This window comes from Astatotilapia calliptera, chromosome 7 (assembly GCF_964374335.1).
Source record: "Astatotilapia calliptera chromosome 7, fAstCal68.1, whole genome shotgun sequence".
Taxonomy (NCBI): Eukaryota; Metazoa; Chordata; class Actinopteri; order Cichliformes; family Cichlidae; genus Astatotilapia; species Astatotilapia calliptera.
The window spans coordinates 48,695,058-48,715,578 of NC_137428.1; the positions used below are offsets into that span (position 1 = coordinate 48,695,058).

The window sequence follows — 20,521 nt, forward strand, 5'->3', positions numbered from 1 at the left end:
TATCAGACAGTACCTGCGGCCCATTCAGGTTGCACAGGTAGTCCAGCTCCTCCAGCATGTCACATCTAAACGTTCCAATGCTAGAAAGTTTGCTCTCCCAGCACAGTCTCAAGAGTGTGGAGGAGATACCAGGAGAGTTACTCTACGAGAGCTGGACAGGGTCGTACAAGGTCCTTGATACAAGATCAGGGCCGCTATCTGATCCTTTATGCAAGGAGGAACAGGACAAGCGCTGCCAGAGCCCCAAAACAAATGACCCCCATCAGACTACTCAGGTGTCCCAACTGTCAGACTCCATGAGGATGGCTTTAGTGGGACCAGTACTCTCTGCCCAGCAATGCGTAGCTTGACTGGGATTCAACAAAAAACACCAGAAACAGGAAGTTTCTGGCACCTTATTCTCTTTGCAGATGACAGCAAGCTTCATCCTGAGCACACGTGACAGAGTCTGGAGAAGCTGTGCCTACACCATCATCCAGCATGACTGGTCTGACAGCAGGTCAGTGATTGTCAGGGAAAGTTTATCCCTGGAGAGTTGCACAGGCCTCCATGTTTCAGCCAACAATACCCTGACTGAGTGTGTGATGTAAGTGTTCCCCTAATTCTTTTCTGAAAAGCTCATTTTTACTAAGCAGCGTCTCCTTCATTATAAGGCCCAGATATGTTTTGCAGCACCTTTTTTTGAGCAAAAACTGTTTATAAATCACTGTCTTCACTGTAAAAGTCACTCTAAGGAGATTCAACACAGTTCTTTAAATTAAGCTTCGGGCTCTGGCCAGCAGTCATTTCACTTAGCTTAGCAGCAAGAGTGGAAACAGAGCAAAGAGCTTACCTGGTAATGCTGAAAGAGTGTTTTAATTAACCTTTAATGTGATGCCGAGCACTGTCAGTTGTAATACAAGCCATCTTTATGAAGGGAAAAGACCAGTAACAGCAAAAAGAAGAAATGTCACATTTTTCCACAATTAAAAGTGAGACAAGTGTACTTTCTGCAACAGGTTTGATTAGCAAAATCTTAACAGCACTGAAAACAGGGAAGTGACATCAATTCTGCAAATTTCTGAAATTCATAAAATTCAACTTGGATGGTTTTTGTTGTTGTTTGGGGGGTGAAAGAGCAGTACTACGCTCTAAAAACAAAGTATTCATGCCATCGTACCTACCACCATCTCAGCCTTTGGCCAAATTCTTCTTCTTTTTTTTTTTAAAGTTAAATGAAGGAGGATCAATTTCTTTTTGGCTCATCTCCGTGTCGAAAGAAAAGTCCTTTCAGCATGATAAAACACCAAAAACTATGTTCAGCAGTTAGTCTAGGATACAATCTCCTTACTGAGTGACAGTCACCATTTTTCTCAAGCCTGGAAGATCTTCTGAGGAGAAAGGGTGCCCTTTTAAATGCTGAAACAGCTGTGTGTAGTGATTTAGAAGCTGCGGGGGTCTTAAAACTGACGTTCCGCTAAAGTCTGGAGACGCTAATCCAGCTCTGTGAGCTTTTCTCATCCATGATGAAGACATTAAATGCCAAGGGGCTGCTGTTCTTTCAGAGCAAAGTCCGAGCAACGTATCTGAGGAGCCCTCCGTGTTGGAACAAGATAACGTCCGTGTCGCTGTCAAACAGGGCGGTGACGGAGAAGGACTTTCCTTGGCTGGTCTGCAACAGAAAACACGAAAGACACGTTTCGCTTCACTCAGCAAGGAGACCCGAACATGACTAGTAAACTGCAGAGAGGGACTAATTTGTGGACAAACACATAAAGTGAGACTAAGAATTAAAATAACATTTTTCTAATCAGGATTTTAGCACATTTGTCACTGACATGTTTCATCATTTAGTTTAGAGCTTAAAAATAACTTTAGCTTTGCAGAGGCTAAAATGCAGCAAGTGTTGCATACCTTGACGGTAAGCTCCTGCCCTGGACTCAGGCTCTCCGGCAGGGTGATGCTGAATCTTTCCTTGCCACTGAGCTCCAGTGAGTCAGCGTTCTGGCCTGACAGGAACTGGAGTGGCATGATCCCCATTCCTACCAGCTGGTTCCTGTGCAGCTTCTCAAAGCTTTCAGCAATCACCGCACGCACCCCCTGCAACCACAACAAAAGCAAGGAAGTAGAAACACAGTGGAACACAGTTTGCTGAACATGCACGGCCATTTCCACATTCCACAGTGGGTCAACCTACTGTAGTGTAAACTCTGCTAAATTACAACTATAAAAACTGCAGCTTGTTTACCAGCAGGTACGGTCCTTTGGCCACCCAGTCCCTGGAGTTTCCAGAGCCGTAATCTTTGCCTGCCAGGATGATGAGGGGAATGCCGTCTCTCTGATAGCGATCAGCTGCCTCGAAGACATCCAGCTGAGCAGACACAGGAAGAGAGAGCAGTTATCTTTAGCTGCTCTGACACAGCAGAAACAACACAGTACCGAGTCTGGCTTGAGCCTGCAGCAATCAGCAGTGCTAGACACACAGATGGAGCCACCCAAAGGTCACAGACCCGCCCGGGGTAACAGCTAGCTCATGCAGCACGAGTGAGTACATCAGCAAAACCAAAACAGCCCAATATTTGTCAAAAGTTAAAAGGAAACCATTGAGGTTGTGTTGCACTTACTGTCTGGCCTGATGGAATGTGCAAAGTCTTCGGGCCTGGCTTTCCGATGAATCGGTTTTGGAGCTTGATGCTGGCAAACGTGCCTCTGGTCATCACGGCGTCATTCCCTCTGCGAGCGCCATATGAATTAAATTCTCGCGGTGTCAGTCTGAGGAACAATTCCAAAGTCAACAATATTAGTCAATATCAGGTTAAAAGGGAGTTTTTCCTTCCTACTTTCGCCAACTGCTTGCTCAGAGGTTTGTCTTGATTGTTGGGGTTCTCTCTTTGTTACTGTAGAATCGTTTTCTTACAATAAAAAACATCTTGAGGTGACTGTTGCTGTGATTTTATGCTATAGAAATGAAATTGAAACGAGTTGAATTATCTTTCAATTTTCAAAGTGAAAAAGATCTCACCATAATGCAGGTTTACAAGACTTGCTTTTCTTGATAGATTTCATTTGATCGTCTCTGCAAACATTACTTTAAATTCGAAATGCTGGAGGTTCATAATGTATGAACTCTGCTGAAAGAAACCCTGGATTTCCCTCCATACTCCTATGGTTGATTCAATAATGGTGACGGCTCGCCAACTGAGCTGATTTTTAATTCATTTCCTCACTGATGCATTAAACTGTTATTATCACCAGACCAATAAATCAAATCTGCCTCACTATAGTTTCATTTTGCATCTCCACACAGTTAGGTGAGAAATAAACTTGTGTTTTACGTTTGTGTGTTATGGAGGATGGATAGTGCTAACACAAACAGATGCACGCTAACCTCCTCTGCTGCTCTGTGATGGCGGCAATGCCACGAGTCGTGGATGATGTCACAGGGGGACGATCAGACCATGAAGCAGATAACTTAACTACAAATCCCTTTGCACCACTTATTCCTTTGGATTTTAAATATGTGCTGAAATGTTCTCATTTAGAGCGTCAAACATTTAAACCCAAGTTTTAACCATTGCCATCATCTTTGAAAACCTGACGTTGGTTGATTACAAAGCTGTCCAACTGAAGCTGCCTTGAAAGATTTAAGTGTATGTGTCCACAAGGGCTGAAGGCTGAAACTGACCGTTTGCTCATTAGGTACTTGGCAGCAGCGCTGACCCTTGCAATGCTGCCCGCTGGTGAAATGTGGTCCGTGGTCACTTTGTCCCCAAGGAACAGTAAGGCATGTGCGTTTTCTATTGACTGAGGAGGAGGCACCTCTTTACTCTGAAAACGGAAGCATTCAAACATTTAACACTAGGGAAGTAAAAACATCTCTAAGGTCCACACACAGTCAAAGGATGTGCAGCACAGAGCGCTCACCAGCTTGCTGAAGAAAGACGGTGATCGGATATATGTGGACTTGTGATCCCAGGGGAAAAGAAGAGAGTCTGAACATTCAACATTTTTCCAAAATGTGTTCCCTTTCTGAAAGACAGAAAGAAATCACATTAAAAAAAGAAAAAGCAAAGAATGTTTTCCAGTCATCCGTGTCACGCTTTTAGCAATTCAGGATCAATCAGTTTCCACACTCTCTCTCTCAGATTGAAAACACAAGGAAATGTTCTACTTCAGATCTGTTCAAACTACTGAATAAAAGCATTTTTTTAGGTGCATTGTTTCCAAATGTGCAGACAGACAGAAGGAGCACCGTACTGCTGCTCATGCTGTGCAGCAACTGCATTAGAAGTTGAAGAAAAGTAATAAAGCTCATATCCTGACCTCCATCCTTCCCCTTAGATCCTTAAAGATGGAGGAGAATACTGTGTCCTCTTCAATCTGTTGGACCTCCTCTCTGGACGGCCAGATATCTCGCAGATACACCTCTTTCCCATCGGATGTCAAACCTACTCAAACAAACAAGAAACCAAATTTGTAAGAATTTATTTAAGAATTTTTCAAGTTGTATTGAGAAAATGAAATAATGTAAATACAAACACGAGAGGATGTCTTTTTTTTAAATATTTCTAGCAATAAAGGTTTTCTTTGGCTTATACAAAACATAGAATCACAACATGCCCCTTCAGTGTAATCTGCCAAATCCTCTGACGACCCTCAGCTCTGAGGTAAAACCCTTTAATAGAGCGCATTTCTTACCTAAAGGCTCCTTCTCAAAGTCGACTCCCACAGTGCCTGCAATAGCATAAGCCACCACCAGGGGAGGAGACGCCAAGTAATTGGCACGCACACAGTCACACAGTCGCCCTTCAAAATGCCTGTTGCCAGACAGCACGCCGCAGGCCACCAGATCACCCTAGAACAAAAGAGATCATGAAGCTCTGACTGCTCTAACAGCATCAGCAGCTCCTTTCAGCCCGATGAGGATCCTACCTGTTTGATTGCATCCACAACAGCTTCTGGCAATGGCGCCGTGTTCCCCACGCATGTGGCACAGCCATATCCAATCACCTCAAACCTGTCATGGAAATGGCAACACAGGTCTGTTTAAAGGATATGAATCATTCCGGCGTCTTTTGCGTCACCACCTTAGCACACAAACCTTGCATCGAACAGGTAGTAATTAACACAAGCTCAAAGTTTTTACTGGTTTAGATCACAATGCTGACAAAGCTCCAAACTTATTACTTCTAAACCATGCAGCTATCTGGTCATGAACATTAATGCAAGAACTTAAAATGAACATAAAGTCATAAATACATTCATGAAGGGCTTTCGGTAAAGTTGATGTATTGTTTGGCTCTTAAAACAGTAATTTTGGGCAGATTTGTTAAAGGTTGTGTTGTGACAGTAACATGCCTTTTAGAAGCTTATCCTTATGCTTTCATGGTGAACCCAATTTTATAAACACTGGATGGGTGCAAAACACCGCGGCTAGATTAAATGTTGCTATACCCTGCAGCAGTCGGCAACAGACAAGATCAGTTCATTTAGTTATTCATATTTTATTTACATAAAAACGGCGGTTAAACCACTCGTCTAAGATGTTACAGAACACGGCCCACAGCACCGCTCTCTCTCACACAAGCAACGTGAACAACAGTCAAACAAATCTACATTAGTATGTAGGTTTATTTCAGTAAACTGGTACAGAACCGCTCAAATGGAGCAATTTGCAACCACATTGATCTGAAAGGAAAGAGGCCTGCTGGTGCTAGTGCTGATAACCTTAGCCACACCCAGAAAACTACTAACTGTGCTTCACCAAAAACCTCCTTATGATTGCTTTGTTCTCTGTAGGTTCCTCTGTACTACCAGGTTCTCTGTAGTTTGCATGGACGATAACAACTGCCAAATGGTAGTGAAACTTGACAAACTGCAGCGTAGACTGGAAACGGAGAGTGCTGATTCACCCAGTGATATCCAGCAAACTTTAGCAACCACTCGCCAATCAGTTAGGGATATAAATCTTTCCCTAGTGATCAAAGATGCCAGCCAGCATTTAGGCTTGTGTGACTGAGGCTTCATGTTTACATTTCTTTGTAACTAGACAAAACAAAGTGCTTTACATAAGACATTAGACTAACTTCACACAATACATACATATACAAAAACCTTAAGTTTTTGTAGAAATACACTTTTAACCATTTAAATACACTGATTCCTATACAGTGCTTTTCTACTCTCCTGGAGGACTCAAACCACTTTATTATGTGTTTACTACTACCTGGGCAGTATTTAAGTGTTCAGTTACAGGTCATACCTCCTCAGACCTGCAAATACCTGTTTATTCCAGGTTATTGCCTTGGTGCTAAAGAGATATTTGTGTCTGTCTGTGTTCTTGCTGTGTACATACACTTACCCCAGCTTATTAAAGTAAGGCAGGACTCCACTGGCATTGAGGTAGTGCGTGACCATGCCGCTTCCGGGAGCCAGGCTGGTCCGAATATAAGGCTTGACGAGAAGCCCGGCCTCTACAGCCTTTCTGGCCAGAAGCCCTGTCAATCACAAATAACTCTACGTTATGCAGTGCTGCAGACTGTAAAATAATTTAGAGTGCCAGTGAAAACAGGCAACATGATGCTGATATGGGTGTGCAATATAGCTTAAAAATTATTTCAAGAAATTTACAATAATAATATTCATATCAATATAAAATAATGAACAACATTTTGTTGATGCTTGCAGGCAGCAGGATTTATACGTTTAAATAAACGAAGATATCTTCCACTGAGCTTGCATGAGTGATGACACACCACCTAATTCAAAGTGTGACTCTATTAAAATAAAGTGTCAGCAGCAGCGACAGTGACACAACAAAAGTTAAATGTAACCACAAAAGTAGCCATTGTTTCCCTAGAAGTTATAAAACATTAATAATGAAGTGTAAAATTACTGTTTAACCCTTTAGCTTAACATTAACTAACCTTGTAACTCATCAGGAGCTGCACAATATTCTCACGTAATAAAAGAGACTTATTTTCTGTGATGTTGCATCTTGCGTCAAACTTTCTAATCAGCTGCGTTTCCACCATCTAACCGCTTCAGTAATTTCCATCCACTGCTAGCTCTTTCTATTTGCAAAGCATGGTGCTCTCTTAGAGGGCTGAAGTAGCTCCATTTTTACTAAATATCATTAGAGACTGTCACCAGGCTCTTGTTGTCAGAACAGGTCTGGGCTTGTCTTGTTGTGTTCACAAGGAAAAGTAAACACATCATGCTGCTATGACATTGTGATGTGACACTTTGATATCCCCTAAAAAATGATACCAACAGCTCCAAGCTTTAGAGCTTTTATGTTAGAATTGAGGGGAAAATGCACTTTTTCTGGCTCTTTCTTTGAGTCAGTCCTTTACCTGCAGTCAACATAACAGATGGATTGCAGTTGTTAGTACAGCTGATGACAGCAGCGATGACCACTGAGCCATGGGACAGCTGGTACTCCTGACCACCGTGCAAGAAAGGAACACGGATCTCCTGCTTCTCCTTAGCGACGTGGAAGCCTTTAAAACCCACCTAAAGACAAACCAAAGAAAATATAATTACACTGCAAATCCTGCAGCTTAACTGAAAACCAAAATACACAAGAGTTAACTTGAAAGTTACATTGTTTAGTTTTTGCATCTTACCTTCTCATCAAGACAACTCTGAAAGTCTTCTTTCATACTGCTGACAGCCACTCTGTCCTGCGGCCTCTTCGGTCCACTCACATAGGGCACCATGGAGCTCAGGTTGAACTCAATCACCTGCACAAAGATCAGCAGTTGTAATTTCTTTCATTATGACCTCTATTTCTGACCCCTGGGGTGCTATTTGCAAACATAGCTTTTATAGGGCTTGTCAGAGTGTCATTACTACATTTTTTAACTTCATAAAAACATTCATATCAACAGAACACCACAATCTATTACTTTTAATTCAAAATCACATATCTCCACATTTGTATTCTTGGCCTCAACTTAATTTACTTTAAATGATTCACAGTTTTACTTTTCATACTTTTTCAACTACAAATATATCTTGCCCCTCAAATTACCCACTGTCTAAAACAACCAGTTTTAGTTCCTCTTCCTCTAGCCAGCCATCTTCTGATTGGCTAGCTAAAGCGTGGGTGGGGCTTCTGTGCCAACAGTCAAAATTGTGTTCCTAAATCAATCATATTAGGCCTCGGTGACACAGGCCTTGAAGTCAGTCAGTAAGCCCCCCCAAAGGCTCCATTTGTTCCCCAACTGGTTGGCGAGTGGTTCCCTGAAGTTCCCTGTGATTACTGTGGTCTCTGCTAGACTGCAGCTGTTCCCCATAGTTTTCATGTATGAAGCAGACTTCTCTGATAAACACTGGCCAACTATTTGCTGAGTAATGAAACCTGAAAAGGTGAAGTAAATGTGGAAATCGAACCCGTTTACCTTTCAAGCAAAAGTTGTGCCTTATTGGCACAACCAACGTGTCTCAAAAGGCGCAGCTTTAACTTTGGAGCCGGACATTCTCTGTTTCCAGTGTGCGGGGCACGTTTCACAGTTCCACTGATGCTCGGCCAGTGGTCGGCAAGTGTTTGCAGACAATTTGGCGTCGTTCCTTCAGACTATGGTCAACCATGGCAAACTGCTACCAAAGCAATCCCAAGGAGGTTTTCAGTGCAGCGCAACATACCTCTTTGCAACCAACTTCACCTAGCAACTTGCCGACCAGTTGGGGAATACAGTGGTGGTCTGAAACTGAGTTTTAGGCTCACAAGGATCATTTGCAAAAACTATGACCTCATTATTTCAACCTTTCGCAATGTACTGTAAAGTTATTAAGAAAATTAAATCTCTAAAAGTCTGCACTTTTCAATAGAGACTTTTAGAGATCACATCTTGGACAAATTACCTCAGAGTACTGGGGGTCTTCTGAAGGGTCATCATAGCTTCGGAAAAGTTTTACAGCCTTCATGTAAGACTCCAACAATTCAAGTTTTTCCTGGGTAAAATCTGGAATGGTGTAAAATTACATGTTGGCCTGGGAAACTAAAAAATAAAATAAAATAAACAGTAAATAATAAAAATAAACAGAAGCTGTGACTAACTCACTCGTCTTTTTAAAGTGCTTGAGTGTGACTTGGTCGACAGGGAAGAAGCTGACAGTAGCATTGTACTCTGGGCACATGTTGGCAATGGTGGTTCGGTCGGGGACTGACAGCTGGGAGACTCCAGGTCCAAAAAACTCAACGAACTTCCCAGCGATCCCAGCCTGCCGTAAGTGCTGGACAAAAAAAATTTAGAAAAAGAAAGCACAAGAAATAATTACACATAAACAAACAAGATGACTTTTATACAACAGAATCATCCTTCAGTTTTTTCGTTGATTTCTATAGTTTACAATGATAAAATTACACTTTTACAAACACCTGCCTCTTACAAAGTAAATATGCACCAAACCAGTGTCGAAACATGTTCTTGCCTTACAAAGTACTGACCAATACCAGTGTTATACTGATTAATTGTGTTTCTCACGCTGTATCTCAATGTCAGGTGGCACCTAAATATCACCCTCTTGCTTCATAAAACGAATAAAAGAATACACCATTTTTATTTAGTAAATTAGATAAAGTAAAAAATTAATTTGATATCATATTTTATTTCAGATTTTATTTCATTACTATTTATACATAATCAAATCTGATTGGCCTGTTGCCATTGAAGGTCAACCTTGCTTTGTGAGTGAGGGTCAGAGTTATAGGTGATCCAAGCATCAGATCGGTGCATCCTCATACCACAGCTCTGCTCTCTCAACACATAAAGAAACATAAGAGAAGACTGACCTTTGTGATACCGAGGACGATGTCTATGGATGTGGTCAACGGGTTAATGGAGCCCACCAGCTTACAGCCCACTACTTGAGGGAGAGTCAGAGATATTGGTTGGCCCAGCATTATGGCTTCAGACTCAATTCCCCCGACTCCTGAGAGAGAAATATGGTAAAAATTGTAGAGTTTTTATCTTAATTTTTATTTCACTTTCTGTCTGCACCAGCGAAAAAAACTCTTCTGATGTTAAAAAGCTCCGGTCAATATTTCCTATAAGGGCGCAGCGTCAATATTGTGAGTGAAAAGTGTGGATATGGATGTTCTTTTAGTGTTTTTAGTTACATTTGTAACTACATTTAGTTACAAAAATTGTTTCACATTGAATACGTCTCTGCATGTCTTTTCTCAGCAGTGCACACACATAGAACAACTTTTATTTTTTAAGTGTGTTACATTATTGTCTGAATCCTACTTTACACACATGGCACATTAATAATTTCTTTCTGTGCATATGGATCACAATCTGACAGAAAATATTTTGTCTTCTTCTTCTGCACAACTGTCAACTGAGATTTGAGAAGATTTAAAGTTTACACAGTGGAACAGTCTAGAATAAAGCAACACTCCTCTAAATCCTCCTAAACAGTCAGATCACACACAGTCTTCAGCAGTTCCTTACAGACGACGTTCAACTTTTTTTAATCTGAAACATCGCAATGTTTCTAAAACACAGTGCATGCATAAAAACACACACTTACACTTGATTATTTAGGTTAGCATGTTGCTATATCCCTTAATGCATCTGCTCATTTTTGACCTGCTAATTTGTGCTGCTTTCATTAGTATGCTGGTCATTACCTAAACGAACTGACTGCTTCTGTTTTATGTAAATCAGTGCATCATCAGCTGCAGAACTTTACCCTCCCATCGGCACATGGCTACGATTACAACATCATACCAGTTTGACCTGCTTGCAAAACCTAATCTTTATATAATTTATTATCTTTATATTATTCATTAATCATTTCTCTAAGTGAGAGTCTCCATGGGCTTTCTCAGCCAAAATATTACACGGTGAAGGATCAGGTTTAAACCATCTAAGTCAGCGGTCCCCAACCCCCGGGCCTCGGACCAGTACTGGTCCGTGAGTCGTTTGGTACCGGGCCGCAAGAGTTGAGGCTCAGGTGTGAAATGTATAGTTTTCAGGGTTTTTAATCGGTTTTCAGCGTTATTTTGTTATCGTTTTTATCGTTAACTCTGTTTTCCTGAGTCTTTTCACGTGTGTTATGAATAAATCTTCTGTTTTTCGTTACCGGTACTAGTTTTATTTTGTTGTATTTATCCGCGACACCTTAAAGGCCGGTCCGTGAAAATATTGTCGGGCATAAACCGGTCCGTGGCGCAAAAAAGGTTGGGGACCGCTGATCTAAGTGGTGCAATTAATTGTTACATTATCCCTAGAAAATGTTGTATTATTTGAGTCAAAACTTCCACAGATTTCTGACCAAGGAATTGTTTAAGTGCCTTAAATACATCCTCCAAAATATGTTTGGTTTAAGGCAATGTGCCCCACAATTTCTCCAAGAATCATTTCACAGTGCTTAATTTACCCATTATTCCAGGATTTTCTAAAATGTCATAACTACCTTCTGTTTGAATTCCCTACATGTACTGCATACTGATGCACCACTTATCCTCTGTGGTGGATATATCTGCAATACATCTGTATTCATATCAGTGTCCCATTTTGTTTTTATCTAGAGTGTAAATTTAGAAGCAGAGAAGTTTGCATTGCAAAGTTACCGTCTTGGACATAATCCGGTTTTTGTATTTGCTGCCCTTTTAGTATGTGACTTATTTGTGTCTCTTTATCGCCTCCTCTCATTTCTCAGAATAGCTATTCAAACACAGGTGTACATTACAGCCACTGAGCATTTTCTCATGTTTACAAAATGCCAACAACTGTCAAAATATTGGAAAATCTCTTACCCCAGCCAAGGATGCCCAAGCCATTAATCATGGTGGTGTGAGAGTCGGTTCCCACCACACTGTCAGGGTAGATGAAACCGTCGCTGACTTGCACCACTCTGGACAGATACTCCAAGTTCAACTGGTGGACTGCACCAACATCCGGAGGAACCACGTTCACATTCTTAAATGCTTTTGAACACCACTGTTTGGGAACAGTATCAAAAATTTTAGCATTTATTCATTTAAAAATTGTTTCGCTACATAACCCATAACTGTGACTTCTTTTTTACTCAGTTATAAAAACTACAAATCATATAAAGACTGCAGCAGCAGCAGTCATTTTTCTTGTTTTACCTTAAAGAACTGAAGCCTCTCTTTGTTTCTGATCAGTTCCATTTCCTGATTTCTCAAAGCTGTTTCAACTCTGCAGAAAAAAAAGGAATATAAGTCATCAGCAAACATGAGAAAGGGGGAATTCAACTTCTACTGACGTATGTCAACTCATGATAATCAGATGTTCTCATGCTCTTCAGGTCATTTTGCAAACAGAAACGCCACATCTGCGAGAATTTCAAAGGCTGCACAATTTCCTCAGCCAGTAAAATCATCTGATCTAATGTATTATCAACACATAAACATAACTGCACAACAGCTCAGTTACTGTATTCAACTGCTGTTTTCATTTAATCATCCTCATGGTGCATATTAGCCCCTCCCCCCAGCATCCTTTAAAACTTACTCAGAGACGGGCTGCAGGTGGAAAGGGCAGAGGAGAGGTGTATTCTCAATCTGTTGGACAGAGGCTGGAGATCCACCTGGGGAGTCGCTGCAGGCCGCTTTACTGCAGGAGCCCCGCTGGCCTCCACACTGTGCGCCCCCTCTGGATGGAGGCCTGGAGTGTACTGAGCGAGAGGGCCCCTGGCTTGGACCCTCCCCTCCACCAGGGTTGGGAGCATTTTGTATGGCACTGTGAGTAAAAATGTAAAAAGAAACATTAAATTCATGAGGCAAGGCAGCGACAATATATTTTTACCAATCTGACTCTCCATGATAATCAACAGAGAATTCACATTCACAAAAACAGTTAATATAAACACAAACATACCATTTGCTATAATCAATCTGTAATGAGTGATCTACTATGAGGTCTGTAGGGCATTTAGGATTGACCAGGCTAGGATCCACACCATGTTTGGCCACAGCGTCTCTCATGGCTGCCAGGTCCACCATTGCAGGAATACCACTGTAAAAGGACATAAATGGAAATGTATATAAACACACACACACACATATATATCATATGTGTATACTTGTTTATGGCAGAAAACAAAGAAAGATGACAAAGGATCTGATAAGCTAATTGCTGGTGGGTCACCTGCGTCACCCACATCTTATCACTCATCTATCCATTCTGCTTTCTCCAACTGAAGATAAACTGATTTCATCTCATGTTTTCCCAACACACAGACCACAGCGCTGATGCAAAGAAAGCCCTGTGAAACTCACGTAAAGTCCTGCAAGAGGACCCGAGCGGGAGAAAATGGCACCTCGGCTTTATTCTGCTCCTGCTGCCAGTGCAAGATGTTCCGGACGTCTTCTTGTTTTGTGTAAAAGCCATCACAGTTACGAATTGCTGCCTCCAGTAAGACACGGATGGATAGAGGCAGCTTGTCTGCACAGAGCAAACAAAACAGTTATTTCCCACAGCAAACAGTGGGTAATTAGGCCTAACACTTTATTAACCGCCCCTGTTAGATAACTGTTAATTGTCGAGATGTGCTCTGAGAATTTGTTGACAAACGAAAGTGCCAACACACCGATGCCTCTTAAGTGTTACTTCAAGACAATCCTTTTACCTTACACAACTATCCTGAGACACAAAAGAGTTTGCAGTGTCTTTAAAACATCATATCCTGTAAAAACATTTCAGTCAGAGGGCCTGAACTCACCATATCGGGGATCGTTTAATTTGTATGGATTGAAGAACTTGATCTGGCCATCTTTCAGTGTGTCGATTAGATGGCTGTACGGGTGCTCTGCAGCAAGAAAGGAAAAGAAATAAAAATACACTCATGAAAATAAAACTCTGATGCCTGAGAAATATACAAATAGTCAAGTAAACTTAACTACCTGCTGACTCACATGAAGTACTCCATCTGCTCTAACCCCATGTTATGAAGGCAAGAAAATTGATTTTTATCTAAACAATAGTTTCAGTTATTTTTAGTTCGTTTTTTTTTTTATTTAGAAAATGACATCTAATACTTTGATCAGGTTAGGCTTTAGAGTACTTAAGGGACCACTAAGGCTGAAGAACAGTCCCATGCAGAGCTTTGATGACCATCATCAACATGTTTGAGCTGCAAACTCATCAAAGGGGCTGCGTGAAAAATATGTTGAAAAGCCAGTTTGTTGGCTACTATTGTTTCTCGGCCCCTTAGCTTAGCTCCTGCCGGCATGGGAACCAAAAAAAGTGAAGTGTTACAAACAATGAAAATTCTCCACTGAAGCCATTGTCTGTGCTTCTTGTGCTGCTTTTTTGATCTCGTTTTTTCCTATGCTTCCCCACTTAACGGTCATCTCCACTGTTGCTTTCTTTCTTTCAAGCCCACTTTTTAACCAATAAGCATCTGTGCATTTATCATTTATATGATGAGTTATTTAAGGACAAGGACACACTCTTTCCTCTCTGGACATCAGACCTGTTTCTAGAACAAAATGACTGTGTGTGACTGTGTGCGCAGTAGTTGGAGTAATGTGTACCTACACTGCTTACTTGGGCTACCCTTTTAAAAACCTGGAACTTATTGAACTTTATTGACATATACTGTCAAAAATCATCATTAAGAGTACAGGGGAGGTCACCTTTATGAGGGAAAGAATTAAGACACCTGACTGGCTGGAGGCTTACAATTGTGTTTTTACATGTCATGTGATAGTGGTCATTTGGCGAGGGGCTGTAGCATACCAATTGCAACATTGTGCAACATACTAATACTGAATTCTCTCCAACGTGTTCATCTAACTAAATGAGTGTGGTATAAAGTACTTTGAGTGCTCGAATTGAAAAGGGCTTCAAAAGAACCAGTCCATTCACAATCAGTAGCTGTGTATTCAAACTTCACTTTAGATCAGAGGTGTCAAATTCTTTACATACAAAAAATAACATTTTTCTTTTTTGTTTAGAGTAAAGAAATGCAGCCTCAAAATGTTCCCATTTAATGAACCATGAACAACCGGCCTGATGTGTCTTTAGAGCAGTAGGTGCAATTTGAAAAACATGTCTTGGGTTTTCCACATGCTGCCAGTCTACTGTCATGAGAAATAAAACATGTGAGCACAGCTCTTTGGTTTAACCATCTACCTTTAATGTGGTATAAAAGGTCATGGCTATAAAAGTGCTTTAATCAATTTTTAACAACTTACAACACTAAGCTTCCTGGCGTCATACTTTAGAAAGTGGATCCAGTGGGTCAGACTGGAAGGCTGGTTCTCGCCCTCTAGCTATATGTTTTACACCCCTGCGTGAAGTGATATTTTACATATGTTTCTTGGTTAGTCTATGACTGAAAAGCCACAGAATGGATGCTACAAATGAACTACATGAAAATGCAGTACAGAAAAAGAGAAGCAGACGATATACATTTTGTTTCAATACTTCTTTTCTCATCTTTAAGCATAGTAAAAATGACCCCTGTAGCATGTAGTTAGCTGAACCTAAACTAAGAATAAGCCCATTTGCACTTCATGACATGACAGGTTGGGATCAAAATCTTGAGGGCTGTCCAATCAGGATTTACCTGTTAAATATTGATTGAATTTGTGAAAAAATTAAGCTGAATGAGTGGTAAACCTCTACACGGAGAGCATTCTTGGCACAGGATTGCTCAGTGGTCGCTCAACAGGACATCATGCTGTAACTTTAACGCTCAGATTTCTAACTTTGAAAGCAACATTCTTTAAAAAAAAGAAAAACAACAGTTATTCGACACAGCAGAACTACCTTAAAACGATCCACCTTTAACATAAAGACTCCCTTGTAGAATTTGATTCCTAAATTCAAAGAGTATATTTAAGGAATCCTAAAAGGAGTAAAAGGCCCCGCACTTATTTTAAAATTAAATGTAAATAAACACATATAAAACCATTCAGTGAAATCCTACAAATCTATTTATATACATCAGTGGCATACTGGGGGTTTCTTATTGGCCTTATCTGCAATATTTCCTCAAAATGCATCCAATTGCTCCTGTTGCAGCAAACAAACAAGATGTAACTTAGCTCAGTTTTATCCATGCAGATACTAAAATACTAACACAAGAACAACGGATGGCCATCTCCAACTCCAGCATAAGGAATTAAATGAAAATATGTCTAAATATGAAATCCAAATGATTGGAACATCTGTGCTATATCTATCATTTTCATCACAGTTTATTCTTCTTTTTATGCACCAGTTCAGTTCTTAACCTCTAAAATTCCCCTAACAAATGAAAGATCCCTGGGTCGAGCCCAAGAGCAGACACTAATAGCTTGGAGGGCTTGCGTCAGGAAGGGCATCCGGTGTAAAAAAAACAATAAGCCATATCAAATATGCGGACCCCAACCCCATGTGATTACTGGAGCAGGTCAAAGTAGCTTCACTTTTCAGGCCCAGCAGGTATTCTCATCTCTTACAAACTGTATGCAAAAACTGTGAGGATGGACAATATAAAGAACATATTACAGACTATTAAACTCAAACACTGGCTCATTATGAAATCCTGAGAAGTGGAGACAGATCCTTTTGGAGACTTGTATCCACCGATAAAAGCAGCGGGCTTCCTGAAAGAAATATATTACTGCTACGCTGATTACAGAATTACTGCAAAATCAGCCCAAGCTAAATCATCGTCTGGATCATTTTTTTTGTTTTTTGTTAATTAATTATTTTTTTTCCATAGGGGGTGTTTGCCGGTGTTGTGCCAAAAAGTGATTGTCTGCCAAAAACTGATTTCCGGTATTTGCCAAAAACTGATTGCTCGTATTTAAACTGCTATCAGTAACTTGTTGGGCTATAATATGTGAAACATATGTCAAATGCATCCCTCATGGATGACATAAAGTCATCTTGAGCCACAAACAACATTCGTGTAACAAGGTAGAAGCCGCAATCAGTTTTTGGCAGTGACTTTTATATAACCTTTATTTAAACAGTTAAAAAAAATCTCATTAACATTAAAAATGTCTTTTGTAAGAGTAAGTTGGCCAAGAGGACAGCAGAAATGGCAGCAAATATTACAATATTTCTGTAAAAATATTTTAAGTGGGGATAAAGGACCGGATTGGTTATAATGTAAGTACAATAGCAGAGAGTTGTAAAGATACTTGAAAAACAGATATTGTTTTAATTCTCTATATAACCCCTTTGTAAACCCTGTTCACCGAAGTCTATTTACGAACATACGTAAAGATATTACACATAAAAAATACACAGAAACATTGGAAATCAATTTTTGGCAGACAATCACTTTTTGGCACAACACCGGTCGGTGTCACTGCATTGTATGGTATTGTATTTATAAAGCCGTTTTCAAAAGATCTCAGCCAAAGAGCTCGCACTGATAATATACCGTGAAATCACACTTTGTAACGATATTATTTTGATGCTAATGTTAATTACTAACGACATAACAATAATGTCTCCGTACATTATGTCACCTTTGCATGCCTCTTGATGACAAGCAGAGCAAGACGGCTTCAATGCTAACAGGCTGCTAACGCTGACTCTTATCGTGAAGCACACACTTCCCTAACCAACTACTTATCGCTCTACCGGGTGAACATCTTAAAGCGATAAGAAAATGCAAGGTACTTGACACAAACTCTACTGTTATATAGTGCACGCTACAGCTGTTACAAAACGGAAAGAAGAGAAAGACAACACTGGTTTGCGGTATGAGCTAATTTCCCTGTTTAGTTGTACACTGAGCATCAACGAGCTAGCTAACGTTAGCTTTTATGTCTCTGACAGTGTGACGCCGCGTACACTGAATATAATCTTAAAAAGCTAACGACAGCAGTTTTCAGTACATGGACGTGTTTATAAAAGCGGCATGTGTGTCTTAGGCTAAACGGTGGATCAGATATCAGCTCTAACGGAAGGTTAAGAGAAGAAATCCCTTTACCTTTGACTGGGGAAGTGTGCGCCATGATGACTTCTGAAATCAACACGACTCGTTCTCACTACTGAGCAGGCAGCACGGGGCCGACCAATCAGATCACAGAGATCTATGACCACGCCCATCGGTCGACTACTGACAAAATTAAAATAATTTTACAGCAAAATCTTATTGTTTGTTTGTTTTAATCTCATACACTGGTCATTTTTAAAATGTTGTGCTATTTTTCTTCCATAGCATGTCTTACAGACAAGTGGGAAGCAAGCATTCAAAATATATATTTAGTTCACTGTTTTTCAGTGTTTTTCAATGAGATCCTTTTGCAAATTTGCACATAATCAATGAGGTCTCATTTGCAAACTTTAACCGTAATTTTAGAAAACTTTCAACACACGAACGACGAGCAGACAGGTTTCACACAGTCTTTTGAGCTACAATATAGTGGTTTATGAGTTATATCAACATTTATAAAACATACTGTATAGCTTATTAAGTGAGGGTTGTTAACAAGAACATCGTTTTTCACCCATGCAGTGATAACTAATGCATCTGCTTGTAGAGTAATTAAAAGAAAACATCCGTAATATATATTTGGTGAATGGTTTTTGGTGTTTACCAATTAAACTGTTGTGTAAATTATGTCATAATTAGTAATTATTATTAATTATGTCATAATTAGTTGCATCATTTGCAAATTTAAACATAACATTTTAGAAAACCTGAAACATAAACAAGTAATTACCTCAATGTTAGTTGTTTCATTGTAATATCTGCTAATTTTATTAGCTCCCAAATAGTGGTATTCAATAAAAAAAAACAAAAAAAAAAACTCAAAATGAATGTCTGTAATGAGAGCAGTTATACTGGAGCTCTTATTACATGTAAATTAAGATGATGCTGATATTTATTAGCAATGTTGGATAACACATGCACAAGCAGAACAGATATAGTGAAGATCTCTTTATTTAGAGCATACTGTACACAGAACACCTGTGTATGAACTACAGGAAAGCAAGCTTAAGAAAACTTCATGTAACACATAATGACACCATGAAATTGTTGTTGAAGAGACTAAGGTGGCTCAGAGATGTTATACTGCTGAAGCCAGTATATTTAAAGCTTATCAAGAAATGTCATGTATAAATATAACTCCAAGCTTGGCCCTTCTGAGAATGTAATCACTGTGAGCTTAACAGATATAAAGTTTGTCCCTGCATGTTATCAGTCTTCACTGAGACAACAGTAATTTGGGTGTATTTTATTTGTTATCTTCTTTATTGTATTTTATGTGATTTTCTTCCTATCCACCATCAGTCTGGAATAAACACTGCCTGACTGATTTACTTATATGTGGACTTAGACAAGAAGCTTGTTAACCATGTTCTAATCGTATTATGATCAGCAGCTAAGACAGAGATGAAGGCCATAAAGTTATTATTTAATAAATTTCAATATAGGGAGTGTGTGTGAGTAAGGTGTGGCTGTTTGTGCATGTTTTAACATGGTCCATAAAGTCTTTCCAAATTATTTTAAATGTATCAGGAGCATCGCATACTGTAAATATTCTAAAAGTTGAGATGCTGTTACCTGCCTCAGCCACTGATTCCAGCTCAGTAAGTCAGGGTCAGTATGAGCATACACTATAAATATTTTATGGCATCATTTTTTTAATCCCATGCATGTGCAGTTGTTAGATGTCAGACAAACGTTTATTTGATGACATGTTTATACACTATAGAAAAAAACAAAGAAACACCCAAAATATATATTACTGTGACTGTTTTACAGTGAGCTGCGATAGGTCGCACCCCCACCGATCTTAAACTGGATGATTGTTGAATAACGGTTGGATGAATCTTTTATAAGTAGTTTTTGTGTAAATTAGCACGTAATGATTCATATTGTTAATATTGTAATAATATTATTATATAATATTGTAATTGCAGTGTAAAAATTAAGGGTGAATTAGCTTATGATTGGCAGACTGCCTTAATATGTATCGACTGGGGAATTTTCATTATCTAATAGCTTACTGACATCCAAATAGTGGTTTCTAATAAAAACAAAAGTTTTAACATCCAAGGTAACACTCTAATTTTATTTCTATCTATATTCTGAAGAATTTTACCTCTTTTAAAAAGGCCCTGTCATTTGATTTGTTTAATATTTCAAGATTATCCCAACTGGGTCTTCCGTTGGACTGAGGTCATACTTATTAAACTTATTTTTCACACTGGACCAAATTAGACAACACAAACTGATACCAATATATTTAAATATATCAGTTGTGCTCTAAATTAGTATATGGTGGGATTTGCGACGGCTTAAAACCAAGAAAAAATGTCCCATATGTCAAACATTAATTATTCAAAATGTATTTCATAGTTAGTTTATATACATGAACTAATGATGAATTCATTTGTGCACACAGAAGCACTAATATGAGTCACTGTGACTTTAAAAAGCACAGGCCCCACGTGACAGTATAGCGCCACCGTCTCTTTCCCTGCGACCTTCAATGCGCCTCGGACTATTCAAGGATAAAGTTTTAACTGTCAGTTACAGGTGACAAATTTATTGTGCATTTATAGACTGCCACCGGTAAACACAACAAACAAACAATAAA

General features: G+C 39.6%; 1 protein-coding gene and 1 long non-coding RNA gene across 2 annotated transcripts; one reads left to right on the forward strand and one right to left on the reverse strand.

Annotated features, from left to right (window-relative positions):
* Positions 1-847: 847 nt before the first annotated feature.
* ireb2 (iron-responsive element binding protein 2) lies at positions 848-17,975 on the reverse strand. The gene is made up of 22 exons (XM_026175212.2): positions 17,902-17,975; positions 13,684-13,770; positions 13,241-13,406; positions 12,840-12,977; positions 12,474-12,701; positions 12,089-12,158; positions 11,753-11,936; positions 9,779-9,918; positions 9,048-9,219; positions 8,848-8,948; positions 7,608-7,724; positions 7,335-7,494; positions 6,341-6,476; positions 4,912-4,996; positions 4,678-4,834; positions 4,303-4,427; positions 3,904-4,008; positions 3,665-3,807; positions 2,604-2,751; positions 2,228-2,350; positions 1,894-2,079; positions 848-1,651 (listed from the first exon to the last, which is right to left on the reverse strand). Exons 1-22 carry the CDS (start codon positions 17,924-17,926, stop codon positions 1,541-1,543), a joined length of 2,907 nt encoding a protein of 968 aa, XP_026030997.2. The 5' UTR covers positions 17,927-17,975; the 3' UTR covers positions 848-1,540.
* On the forward strand, positions 17,529-18,061 carry LOC145429767 (uncharacterized). Its single transcript, XR_013910079.1, has 2 exons — positions 17,529-17,669; positions 17,843-18,061. It is a non-coding gene; the product is annotated as an uncharacterized LOC145429767 (long non-coding RNA).
* Positions 18,062-20,521: the final 2,460 nt, after the last annotated feature.

What these genes read in the sequence shown, in the direction of transcription:
- ireb2 (XM_026175212.2), bottom strand. Translation starts at nt 17,926, where the DNA reads ATGGCGCACACTTCCCCAGTCAAAG. An exon ending in AGAGGCTTCAGTTCTTTAAG is followed by an intron (nt 11,937 to 12,088) that starts GTAAAACAAGAA and finishes GTTCCCAAACAG; the next exon opens with TGGTGTTCAAAAGCATTTAA. An exon ending in TCGTCCTCGGTATCACAAAG is followed by an intron (nt 9,220 to 9,778) that starts GTCAGTCTTCTC and finishes TTTTTTGTCCAG; the next exon opens with CACTTACGGCAGGCTGGGAT.